We start from the raw sequence: 13,157 nt of genomic DNA on the forward strand, positions 1-13,157 counted from the left end.
TTCTGGACTGGAGAGTCCACATTGTAGGCCGGAGAATCTGAAGTGAGTTCAGTGACTGAAGCTGATTTGACACATTAGACACACACGCACACAGGTCCAGAGACTGGTTGATGAGTATTCCTGGCTACCATTACACCATGAAGACAGAACAACACTCCAAATAACTCAGGGAAAGGGTTGTTGAAAAGTACAATTCAGGGGATGGATACCAAAAAAGTTCTAAGGCATTGAACATCCCCCAGAGTTCAGTGAAATCAATTATCAAAGAAATGGAAGGAATATGGCACATGTGTGAATCTGCCTAGATCATGCCGCCCTCGTATACTGAGTGACCAAGCAATTAGGAGACTAGTGAGAGAAGCCACCAAGACCCCTATGACTCCTCTGAAGTTACAGCTTGTAACTCTGGAGTTACAAGCTTCAGCTGCTGAGATGGGAGAGACTGTGCATATAGCAACTGCTGCCCGGTTTCTTCACCGGGCAGCAGATCTCGACTAGATCTCGACTAGAGTTCACCGACTAGAGTTCACCAAAAGACATGTGAAAGACTCCATAGTCGAGTGGAAGAAGATTCTTTTGGCCATCAAACAAGACGTTATGTTTGGTGGAAACCACCAAAAACACACCATCCCCACTGTGAAGCATGGCGGTGTTAGTATCATGCTGTGGGGATGTTTCTCAGCAGTCGGCCCTGGAAGGCTTCTAAAGATAGAGGGCAGAATGAATGCTGCAAAATACACTGAAATCCTGGGGGACAATCTTATTCAGTCTGCAAGAGAACTAGATCAAGACAATGATCCAAAGCATACTGCAAAAGCTACACAGGAATGGTTTAAAAAGAACCCGGTAAATGTTCTGGAGTGGCCGAGTTAAGGCCCAGACCTCAATCCTATAGAGAATTTGTGGCTGGACTTAAAAAAGGGCTGTTCATGCCCGATACCCGCGCAACCTGACAGGGCTTGAGCAGTTTTGCAAAGAAGAATGGAGCAAAATTGCAGTGTGCAGATGTACAAGACTGATTGAGACTTATCCACACAGACTCAGAGCTGTTACTGCAGACAAAGGTGCATCTACTAAATACTGACTTGAAGGGGGTGAATAACTTTGCAAACAATTATTTTTCTTTATATAATTTTGTTTCATTAACATTACTTTATAGAAATCTGTTTTCACTTTGACATTAACAGGTTTTTTCCAATTCATTTGTGTGAAAAAAAAACAATTTTATTGACCATGATTGATTGATGAAAGGGGTGAATACTTATGATAGGCACTGTATTTGGGCCAATCATGCGCCTCCCTGATGGTCCTGCATGATGTATTTTTCAGAATTAAGGACAGACACCATTAAACCTGATCAAATCCCAACTCCATCTGCAGAAATGCAGTGGAGAAACCTCCACTGTTGCCTGCACACAGTCATTATTGTACTGTCCAAAAAAAACTGCCTTCATTCATTCCTACTAGTGAATGGTACGGTCTGGGTGGAGCCAGTGGACAGTTAGCTGATCATCCTCTGAATTTACAGGAATTCAGTTTCTGGGGCTCATTGAAACACCGTCCCAGTATCTGTCACTGCTTTCCTGATGTCATCACATTGATGTAGAGTTTGGGTTTTTCCCGGACTTGTGTGGTGTGCAGATCAGTTGGTTACCACAGCAACGCCATGGTTTTCCACCTGCTTTATAACTGTGATGTTTGTCCCCACAGAGTCCACAAAGGGATGGAAGACCTTACCGCAGACGACACATGTGAGTGCTTTCTACTACATTTCCCAGAAATGTTCAGTGAGCAGTTCAAGATGGCTGTTCCATTTATTTTTGTGGTGCAGTCCACACAATGAAACACCAACGTAATGGGTATCAGCAGAACTAGATTGGGTCACACGATAGTGCAGATGTGTTAGCGCTGTTGCTTTTGCATCAAGAAGACCTGAAGAGGTCTGCGACCCTAACCCTTCTCCAGGTTCTCTGGTTTCCTCCTGCAGTCCAAAAACATGATTTGGTTTAACCAAAACACTGTGACTAGGGATGTCACAATTACTTGATTTTGCAATTAATCGTGATATATTAATTGTAATGTTTCCTCAATACCGTCAGAAAAGATTATGCCGGAAGCCAGAAACCATACAGGTAGTTCAAGATTCAAGATTCACGAAGTTCATTGCCATGTCACATAAATGATAGGAATGTGTCTTGGTTTTGCTCTCAGACAGACACAATACAGTACATACATAACCACCACAAACACCACAACAAAAATTAAGTAACGGGATAAGCACTGGCTCTGTACGGCAGAGTAAAGGTAAACGCACAGTAACTGGATTAAATTACGTTAATGTTCAACTAACGTAACACTGAATTGGTAGGAAATTAAATGTTAGCACATCATGCAATTAATTGTGTACGACACGTGTTTCAGCATAACGTGACGAGTTAAACGGCGTTCACGTAATGTTACGCTATACGTCATGTGATTTTATTTGTGTCATCGTATTTTAAACATGAAATAAATAAACTTAAACATTTGGTATAGATTACAATTGTTGACTTAAATCATTTAAACATTCCCCCTGGGGGATTAATATTTGTTCCTATATAATAGTTTAGTGTATTTGCTACATTATTTTGTTGTGTTGGCATCAAAAGATATAAATAAAAGAAACTTTCAGACCTATAAGCAGCGACGATGGGTGGATGAGATCAGATTGCTAATTAACCTGATTAACCTCCCACTGTGGAAATTGAATTGCACGTCGTTCAGGTGTGATTTAATCGTCACTTGGACTTCCAAGCCAAATGGAACACAATAAATATGTGTGAGCTTTTTGTTGAGCTGGCTTGTTCTTTGACTCGCGAGCCACAATAACCAACATTTTTGGATTCAATCATGTGACTCTGAAGACCAACTGGACCCAAGCACAGCAGACTCAGTGCTGGATGAGTCAAAGGAGTCCGACCTGATGAAGGTGAGAGAAAGTAATCTACGCAACTACGTAAATTTTGTCATATCGCATGTAAGATTTGTGGGAGACTGTCACATGACTCCCATGACTTATGTGATTTTGTTCTGACTCTCAGCCTCCATCAATCTTCACACCTGAGCTGCTGACTGAATGTACCAAAGTCACTTACAGGTAATCACATGACAAACTTGACTGGGCGGAGCTTTTAACGTTGTCATATACGTGACTGAATGAATGTTTGATAAAAAAAAATGTTCACATGTGAACGATTTTTATTATGTTCTTCAGGTTCAGGTGTCCTGGTCCAGGTGTGTTCCAGTGCACACTGACTGGACTGGTGTTTGTTGTGGATCAGGAGGCGGGGCTGCTCTACAGGACCGTCCAATGGGACGAGCGCATACTCCAATTATCTGCTGGCAAGATGGTTGCAGGGCTGCTGTTCGATATCCAGTGTCCTGAGGGTGGCCTCAGTGAGCTCCACCTGCCTCACTCTGTGAGCAAGGAAGGTAAAGTGTCGCCGCTCCCGAGGAAATGGCGGCGTATGAAATTTACTGAACTCGGATGCTAAGAGCCAGATGGTGTGAAGTTTAACAAAGTCTGTGCTTTTTCAGCGCTACGACCCGACCTGCTGTCTGTCAGCTCTGACGGAATTCACCCGATGGAGCCACTGAAGGTCACCAACACTCACATGATCGTGAAGCTCCATCATCAGTCTACCTTGGGCGTGATCTACAACTTCTTCATTCCCTCCTTGACCATAAACGGCCAAGTTCTGCTTTTCCTCCAACCGCCGAACACTCAGTGGCGAATTCTCAACGTTGTTCTGCTGCAGGATAGCATCCCGTTACAAGAGGTAAAGTGCTCAGGGCTTTTGACACGTACTCAGTGCAGACTGTGCTGGGTGCGCCCCCTGCTGCTGAGAACCTGCCTGGGACACAGAGGCTCACTCTCAGTGGAAAAAACATGGCTGCCACAACCAAATTTTTAGACACTTCATGAACGACTCTACACTGTACATCAGTTTAAGTCTACTGTTATGGTTTCCCTTAGATCCTTCAGAAGTGGACTATGGATTTTGGTGTGAAAGAGAAATCTGTAATTATCATATTATTATATCTTTGTTGCTAAAGGTAAGATCTCAACAATGTGGCGCAGAATTTATCAACATCTCAGGTGAGTGTCCGCTGATCCATGGTCAGAGTTACAGTGTTCACAGTGACTGCGAGGAGGCCTTCATTCAGCCTTCAGTGAGTCCACACGCACAGACACTTCAGCCACCTCTACACAGACACACACTTCAACCCCCTCTACACACATGTGGTTTTCAGGAATACAGCTTCCGCTTGAAGTACGGACCAAATTTCCCCCCAAGCTTTGAGGTTTTTCTGCCTCGAGAATGCAACGAAGTAACTTTGATGCTCCAGAAAGATGATGAAATGAGGGAAGTCATCTGGGAACGTAAAGTTTCTCTGCCAGGTAACCGTTTTTTTCAAAATCTCATTTCTGTTTGTCCACACTCAAACACAACCTAGCAGCTGTCAAACAAGACATCCAGTTTCTCTTTGTCCAGTTTTCCAAATAAAAACCTCAGTTTCTGATCCATCCAGACTAAAACACAACGTTGTAGTTTTTAATTCACTAAAACACTAAAACACACCCCCCAGTTTTCAAAATAAACTACATCCCTTCACTTTCTGTGTACCAAAGCTAAAACACAACCCCATTGTTTTCAAAATGAAAGTTTGTTTTCTGTTTGTCCACACTGAAATAAAACCCTGCACTCTTCAACACAAAACAGGTCTACTGCAAGCTGCAGCAAGGAACCTCGAACAGGACAACGTCTCAGAGGAGAAGCTCCGCAGTTGTCGGCTCAAGTTTATCGAATGCATGTCTTCACCCAATCTTGACAAAGTTCTGGACGAACTCCACGATCGTGGTGTCATAAGTGATTCCGAGAGGGAGAAGGTCGCAGGCGAGAGAGGACGTGACAAAGCACGAATGGTGGTGGACATGGTGCTGAAGAAGGGAGATGAAGCCTGCTCAGATCTGATCGATCTTGTCCGTAAAGGGGACCCGTATCTCTCCAGAAAACTCAATATATGAGGACCATTCGCTGTTTGACGTGCTCTCATTTCTCCTGGCCCAAAGTGTGAGGAGCATATTGTTCTTCTTCAGATTATTGTGAACATGCAGAAAGAAACTCTTGAAAGTTGGGAAGGAGGTCAGGTGTTTAAAAAATGCCAAAGTGGCATCGGTGGCTCGGACCCACAATGAAGGGAAACGTGTCCTTAGATTGGGCCGAAACTCAGTGCCGTTAATGTTCTGTGATGTTTTCTAAATCCCAGTAACACCACTAACCTTAAAATAAAAATCCACAAAAACGGGCAAAAAAACCCCAAAACCACAAAAGTTAAAAATTCAGCAGTGTCTGCATGGTTTTTCTGTGGGTTGAACACTAGGAGGTGGAGTCTACAAATCACAGACAAGCCTTTTTTTTTTGTTTTAGGCCAAATGAAATAATTTATTCTGTGTTAAAATATTTTAATACATTTGTTTCCAACTTTTTGCGTTTGACGTCTCGTCTGTAACAAATCACACCGATAAAAATGTGTGACTCTCGTTATGACTCTGATTTATTTTTTTTAATGAACAGAAAAAAAAACAATCACATCCAAAGTGCTTTTGTCAGGATTTGAATCTGTGTTTGTTATTAATAACAACTCAGACTAATAAAGATGAGAGCAGCTCATACTTTGTTTGTCTTTGGTTTTTTGTCGTCTTGAAATAAAGCCTCTTATGTACTTAAGGCTCTTGGCTGCCATTTTGTTTCTACAGCAGCTTAAACCGACGTGCAAATCGCATTCCTTACGTAGACTGCAGCGATCCATTTTTTCGCACACATAAACCTGAGGCATACACCCTCAAAGAAGAACAAGGAAACAACAGAGGGAGAGTGGAGAGAGTCAGAAACTGCTCCACCTCCGACCTCAAGGTAACCCCACTTCATGTCTCTGATCATTTCTTCATTTCCTACTCTCTCCCACTCTCCCAATCTGATGATCTCATCTCATCAGATATTGCACTTGTCCGTCGCAACATTCGCTCTCTCTCTCCCTCCTCTCTCTCCTCAACTGTTCTATCAGCACTTCCTTCAGCTGACTCCTTCTCCCTCATGCATCCCAACTCTGCCACAGACACCTTCCTCTCTACTCTGTCCTCCTCTCTTGACTCTCTCTGTCCTCTTACTTCCCGGCGGGTTCGTAAGTCCTCCCCAGCCCCGTGGTTGTCGGACTCAGTGCGTGCTGAGAGAGCCACGATACGGGCAGCAGAAAGAAAATGGAGGAAATCAAAACACCCTGATGACCTGCTTTCCTATCACTCTCTTCTCTCCACCTTCACTGCCTCTATCTCTGCAGCCAAACGATCTTTCTATCAGACTAAAATTCAATCCTCTTTCTCTAACCCCAAAAAACTTTTCTCTATCTTCTCTAACCTCCTTGATCCCCCCACCCCCCCTCCTCCTTCCTCCCTTCTACCAATTCACTTTGTCAACTACTTCACAAAAAAGGTAGATGACATTCGCTCTTCTTTCTCAACCCCACCTCCTGTTCTCACCACTCTACCAACCACACATTCAGCTCCTTCTCTATCCTCTTTCTCCCCTCTATCTCAGGATCAAGTTCTTTCCCTAATAACCTCTGCCCGCCCCACCTCCTGCCCCCTTGACCCTATCCCCTCTCACCTTCTTCAGTCAATTGCTTCTGATCTTCTTCCTTTCCTCACCCACCTCATTAACACATCTCTGTCATCTGGTTGCTTTCCGGACTCTCTTAAAGAGGCCAGAGTGACCCCCCTCCTTAAAAAACCCACCCTTGACCCGTCTGAAGTAAATAACTACAGACCTGTCTCTCTTCTTCCTTTTCTCTCCAAAACTCTGGAGCGCGCTATCTTTAATCAACTCTCCTCCTACCTTCACCGGAACAACCTTCTTGATCCTCTTCAGTCTGGTTTTAAAGCAGGTCACTCGACCGAAACTGCACTTCTTGCTGTCACTGAGCAACTCCACACTGCCAGGGCTGCCTCTCTCTCCTCTGTGCTCATCCTCTTGGACCTTTCTGCAGCGTTTGACACAGTTAACCACCAGATCCTGACTTCCTCCCTTCAAGAACTAGGTGTCTCAGGCTCTGCACTTACCCTACTCTCGTCCTATCTTCAAAACCGAACATACAGAGTAACCTGGAGAGGATCCGTGTCGGAACCCTGTCCTCTAGCTACTGGGGTCCCTCAGGGTTCTGTCTTGGGCCCTCTCCTCTTCTCTCTATACACCAACTCTCTTGGTTCGGTTATTCGCTCTCATGGTTTTTCCTATCACAGCTACGCCGATGACACCCAACTCATTCTCTCTTTTCCCAGCTCCGACACACAGGTAGCAGAACGGATCACCGCTTGTCTGACTGACATCTCTCAGTGGATGTCTGACCATCACCTGAAACTCAATCTTGACAAGACTGAATTTCTTTTTCTCCCAGGAAAGGGCTCTCCCACCACAGATCTAACCATCACCCTCGACAACTCTGTGGTAACTCCTTCTCACACCGCAAGGAACCTGGGTGTGACACTTGACGACCATCTCTCCCTCACTGCCAACATTGCTGCAACAGCTAGATCTTGCAGATACATGTTGCACAACATCCGAAGGATTCGGCCTCTTCTAACCCAGAAGGCGGCACAGGTTCTGGTCCAGGCTCTTATCATCTCACGCTTGGATTACTGCAACTCCCTCCTGGCTGGTCTTCCTGCATGCGCCATACGACCTCTGCAACTCATCCAGAATGCAGCAGCTCGACTGGTCTTCAACTTACCAAAATTCTCCCACACTACACCCCTCCTCCGCTCCCTTCACTGGCTTCCTGTACCTGCTCGCATCCGCTTCAAGACTCTAGTGCTTGCGTTCCATGCTACAAACGGATCCGGTCCAGCCTACATCCAGGACATGATCAAAACCTACACCCCAGCCCGCCCACTCCGCTCTGCATCGACAAACCGGCTCGCTGCCCCCTCACTGAGAGGATCGCAGAGGCACTCGCAGAACTCGAGACTGTTCACTGTCCTCGCTCCCAAATGGTGGAACGACCTCCCCATCGACATCCGGACAGCTGAAAGCCTCCACATCTTCCGCTGCCGACTAAAACCACATTTCTTCCGACTCTACCTCGACTAAGACGACAAAAAAAAACAAAAAAAAAAAAACTTGTACATCGCACTTATGACTAGCACTTAATTGTTTGTTCTACTTGAAGCTCTTACTTACTTCTAGCTCTTATATGTACCCAAATGTTTAAATACACTTTTGTAAGTCGCTTTGGATAAAAGCGTCTGCTAAATGACATGTAATGTAATGTAATGTCATGAAAGCGCGTTTACATCCTTTCTGGTACGTGAAAGCCACTGTAGTTCCTGGAAGTGCTTTATCGCAGCATAATATGCGACTTATTCCTACACGCTGAACCTCGTGAGCTAATTTACCGCCTCTCTTCTTTTTTAATAAAAAAGGAAGCATCTGATTACTTGTATCCTGTGGTTGGACTTAAAAATCAGAAAGAAAAAAACCCGGCACACACTTCTTCAGCATGTGACAACATAAAGCTGGCAACCCCTACGACTGCGCTATAGTTTTCATTTGATCGTGTAGAGATGAAGGAGAACTGAAGTATGTGCCAAATTTAAAGCCTTGCTGTCGATACAAAAAGTGGAGCAGCAGCTTTGTCCTTGAAGAATGAAATTAAAATTGAAAGGCAGAAATCATCAGGGCTACGCTGGCAGCAGCCCCGGCTGCCTCCCTCTCCGTTTAGGGGGGTAGACAGCTGGTGAGTGTTAGCAGCATGCCAGTCCTCAGCACAAGACAATAGGAAACCTCCACAGATCTTATCTATGGTTTCCGTGCGGTGGAGTGACATGTTTTAGCAGTGTGTGTGTGCGCCTGTGTTTAATTCAGTGAAGTGAGTGGAAAGAGAGAGAGACAGAAGGAAGAGAAGAGGGAGATGTGGAGGAGGTGGAGGTGAAATGGAGAGGGAAGCAAAGCAGACAAAGAGGATGAGAGGGAATGAGGTAGGAAGAGGAAGGAGAGGCAGAGAAAAAGAAAAGAGAGCGACGCGGCTTGGAGATTTGTGAAGGGATGGAAAGAGGATGAGAGTTGGAGGGAGGAATGAGAGGGAAAGATTGGGATTTCTTAGTCTTTTAAGTTGGCCTCATCTGGCTCATTCACCGAGGCAGAGTGCTTTGGTTTCCATGGTGATACAGTGCGCTTGGGAGAGACAGAGAGAGATGTTTATCCTCCAGTAAAACATGTCTCTTAAAAGAGAGAGCCCACAAGCAACACACACACACACATTCTCTCACAACGTTCACAACAACACTCATAGACGTAATGCATTCACTAACCATCACAACTAAACACCAAACCAAAATTCAAATCTTATTCCTAAACTTAACCAGTTCCTCAGAAATGAGGTTCTGCCTTGTTAAGAGCAGGTTTTTGTCTCCATGAGGACTACTGGTCCTTACTAGGGTGGTGTTTATGCTCGGTCCTTAAGAGGGCACAAATTCAAGCCCACACACACACAAATCTTAGTCCTCTATTTAACCAGTTCCTCAGAAATGAGGTTCTGCCTCATGAAGAGCAGTTTTTTTTGTCTCCATGAGGACTACTGGTCCTTACCAGGGTGGTGTTTATGCTCGGTCCTTAAGAGGCCACAAATACAAGCCCACACACACACACACCAATCTTAGTCCTCAACTTAACCAGTTCCTCAGAAATGAGGTTCTGCCTCATTAAGAGCAGGTTTTTGTCTCCATGAGGACTACTGGTCCTTACTAGGGTGGTGTTTATGCTCAGTCCTTAAGAGGCTACAAATACAAGCCCACAAACACACTCAAATCTTAGTCCTCAACTTAACCAGTTCCTCAGAAATGAGGTTCTGCCTCATTAAGAGCAGGTTTTTGTCTCCATGAGGACTACTGGTGCTTACTAGGGTGGTGTTTATGCTCGGTCCTTAAGAGGCCACACATACAAGCCCACACACACATATTCAGACACAGAGCACAATCTCATTGCAGTTGATCTCTAATCAGCTTTCGCAGTGATACAGTTCTCATGCCACATTGTTCACGCTGCTCCACTGATCAGCAGCTTTCTTATTAGAGAATCATTAGAGTGGTTGGTGCATTAAAATGACAGAGACCAGCATGTCCTCATCACCATAACCACTCATAGATTGTTTCCACTCTTTGTGCCAAACTAAATTAGACAGTTAATGATAACAGACAGACTCAGACAAAGAGTAAAGACGGGCTCTGTCAGAGAAGCACATTCAGTAATGATACAATGCGTATCATTATCATGGATCTAATGCAGGGGTCACAAACTCATGTGATTATCAAGATCAACCTCTTTCCCTAATAACCTCTGATTCCACTGAAGAAAGTTTTGTGTATGAGCCACAATTCAGGTTTAGCAACATCCCGTTTTTCTCGTAAAATCTTGTCCCATGAGACTCCCGTTTGTGGAAGATGGCCGAAAGCAGTTTCCATTTTTTGGAACAGTGATCTCGACAGAAGATAAAGGCAGCTGATGACGTCTGTCCATACCTCCTCCGCCATCTTGTCTTAAGTAAACTGGTCATGTGACACCCCAAATGGGGAAAAAAGTGTTTCCATTACACTCGACCCATCGCAACGACCTCATCATACGTAAAAAAAAAAATTGCAATATTTGAGAGCTTCTTTGAAATGTACTGTAGGTGTTTCCATTCCATTGCAATATTTAGGTTTTTGCACATTTCCAACCCATCTATCTGTTGTTGCAAGGCCTACAGACACCAGAAGAGGTGAATATTTCAACACCAAAAAAACATAAAACGTGTTGTTGTATAGTTTTAGGCAAAAATTACAGTAATTACAAAACTAGCATTAAACCATCATATCACGGCCACCCGAGAAACACTAACTCACCATCACATTACAGCCAAAAGAGAAAAACAAGCAGTCTTAAGGGACATGATTGCAGTCCCTGAGCAGACTGATGGCACTTTTGCATCCAAAGCCCAGTATCAACAGACGGAGGAGACACAAGAAAAAGGCAGCAAGCAGAACTCTACTGAGACCAGACTCAGTCAGCATCCTCAACTCCACATAGGCCTGCCAGGTTTTATTCTTAAAATAAAGTTTGAAGGATTTTTTTCATAGATTTCGGGCTATTCCCTCTTAGCAAACACACACGTGAAAAAAGGCACATACAAAAAATATATTTTAACGCTGAATCTTGATGCGTAGACAACACAGGCAGGTACAGAACCAAAAACACAAGGGGTGGAATTCAAACATTAATCCACATTAAAATAATCCCCCATATTATTTCAGTTTACTAGTCGAGATATCTAAGATATTTGATATGTTCTCTATAATATGCCATGCACAGAACTATTATATTTAAATGCCTATAAGAAAGTATAATTCATTTGTAATTATATGCGACAGAAAAAGGGCAACTAATATAAATACAAGACGATATACATACCATAACCAAGGTAACAATATTAAAAGTGAGTCTACAGTATCCTGTATAAATGAATAAATATGACATACAGTATGTTTATAATTATAATATGACCTGCGCAAAAAAAGAGAAGCTTGAAACAATTACAGTACATCCCAGTGAGAGAAACAGACATGGACAAGAATAGAAAGCAGTTATAAAACAACAGCTTTGTCCTCCTGAAAAAAATTTGATTTAAAATTGAAAAGTGAGGATGGAGATTTTATTTTATTTATAAATAAAAGAGCATGTTTGGAAGATATTACTGTCACAAACAGTCAGAAGCTGAAGTCTCTGCAATAATGGAAAAACAACCTAATATCGCTAACTTTTTGTAAAATACAGTGTTCACATGAACTTCTAGGCTGTATATTTTGACCTCAAACTGGATTTTAAAGTTCAAGTACATATTTTTGGATACTCATATTGACAGCCGTAACGCCTCACACCTGACTGTTTTAAAATTTGCTTCAATAGAAATAATTTAAAATCTCTGTTAGTAATCACTGGCACCAGCACATTCAACAGGGTTACAGAGCTCAATTTACGGAGACATACAGTAAGATATTTAAAATCTTCATCCAGAAGAAAAACTAAATACAGACTGACAAAGTTCTGTGAGGCCAAATCTTAAAGGTTCAGCTCTTTTTGTGGATCGTTCCAAACTGAAATAGCATTGTCTCTTTACTGTGCTGTTTAAATACAGTCGGAATATTAAGTCAGTGTAGAAGAAACCTTCACTTCACTGTGAATGGTTTGAGTTCCCACATGAGAAGAGATTTTTTACTCTCCGTTCAGACTGTGTGAGTTTGTCGACCCTTGACCCCTCGGCCCACTCTGGACACACTTACTTTGGCAGTGGGCAGCAGTCCTCCCGCTTTTTTCACGGACCTGAACGTTGGACCAATTCTTAAACTGGTGCGTTGTGTGCAGTTCTCTGACCCCTCTGCATCCTCCGCCTCTGCCAAACCCTCCCACTCCTTCTTTTCACTTTGAATACCCAAGAACAGAGAGCGTCTAAGCAACACCTGCACCTCAAAACTCGCTCAAACATTTGCCCTTTTTTCTTTTGGCTTTCGTCATTTTTCCTGATTCTGGAGAATAAGAATAAGAAAATGCAGGAGAAATGTATTTATATTAATTGATGTATTATATTCAGGGTGGAGTAAAGGTGGTTTTACTGTATCTGCACTCAAACTGACATTAATAGGGAATATGTATATATCCTGTGTGGGCACGACTACATATTATTATATACTATTTGTCCTACATAAATGTTTTAATACGTATCAGTATAAATGCTACACACTTTTATTCTTATTCTTTACTTATTTAGGTTTTTGTCTTGTGCTTGTTTTCCTGCTATGGATTGTATTGCTTTAGGAGTGAGTCCTAAATCCCATTATTCCCTACAATAAAGTGGGGGGAAAAGGTAATTTCATAATTTGCTTCTCTAAGAATTTGATTAGAAATTGTAAAGTGAGAAACCTTGGAGGATGGAGATCTTTTATAAATAAAATAGCATGTTTGGAAGATATTACTGTCTGAAGTCTCTGAAATAATAGAAGATGGTTTACCTTGTCCTCCATTTTCACAGCA

General features: G+C 43.0%; 1 protein-coding gene across 3 annotated transcripts; it reads left to right on the top strand.

Annotated features, from left to right (window-relative positions):
• Window positions 1-31: 31 nt before the first annotated feature.
• On the top strand, window positions 32-5,716 carry LOC122781281 (caspase recruitment domain-containing protein 8-like). Of its 3 annotated transcripts, XM_044044907.1 has the most exons (9): window positions 32-42; window positions 1,711-1,751; window positions 2,904-2,968; window positions 3,081-3,136; window positions 3,254-3,471; window positions 3,577-3,818; window positions 4,096-4,212; window positions 4,294-4,441; window positions 4,764-5,716. In XM_044044907.1, the coding sequence occupies exons 2-9, from the start codon at window positions 1,724-1,726 to the stop codon at window positions 5,066-5,068; spliced, it is 1,179 nt and encodes a 392-aa protein (XP_043900842.1). In that variant the 5' UTR covers window positions 32-42; window positions 1,711-1,723; the 3' UTR covers window positions 5,069-5,716. The 3 variants fall into 3 exon arrangements, with proteins under 3 accessions (XP_043900842.1, XP_043900841.1, XP_043900840.1); XM_044044906.1 differs by having other exon boundaries at window positions 3,577-3,823; window positions 4,101-4,441; XM_044044905.1 differs by having other exon boundaries at window positions 4,096-4,441.
• Window positions 5,717-13,157: the final 7,441 nt, after the last annotated feature.

The sequence above is a fragment of the Solea senegalensis genome, linkage group LG14 (assembly GCF_019176455.1).
Source record: "Solea senegalensis isolate Sse05_10M linkage group LG14, IFAPA_SoseM_1, whole genome shotgun sequence".
Classification (NCBI taxonomy): Eukaryota; Metazoa; Chordata; class Actinopteri; order Pleuronectiformes; family Soleidae; genus Solea; species Solea senegalensis.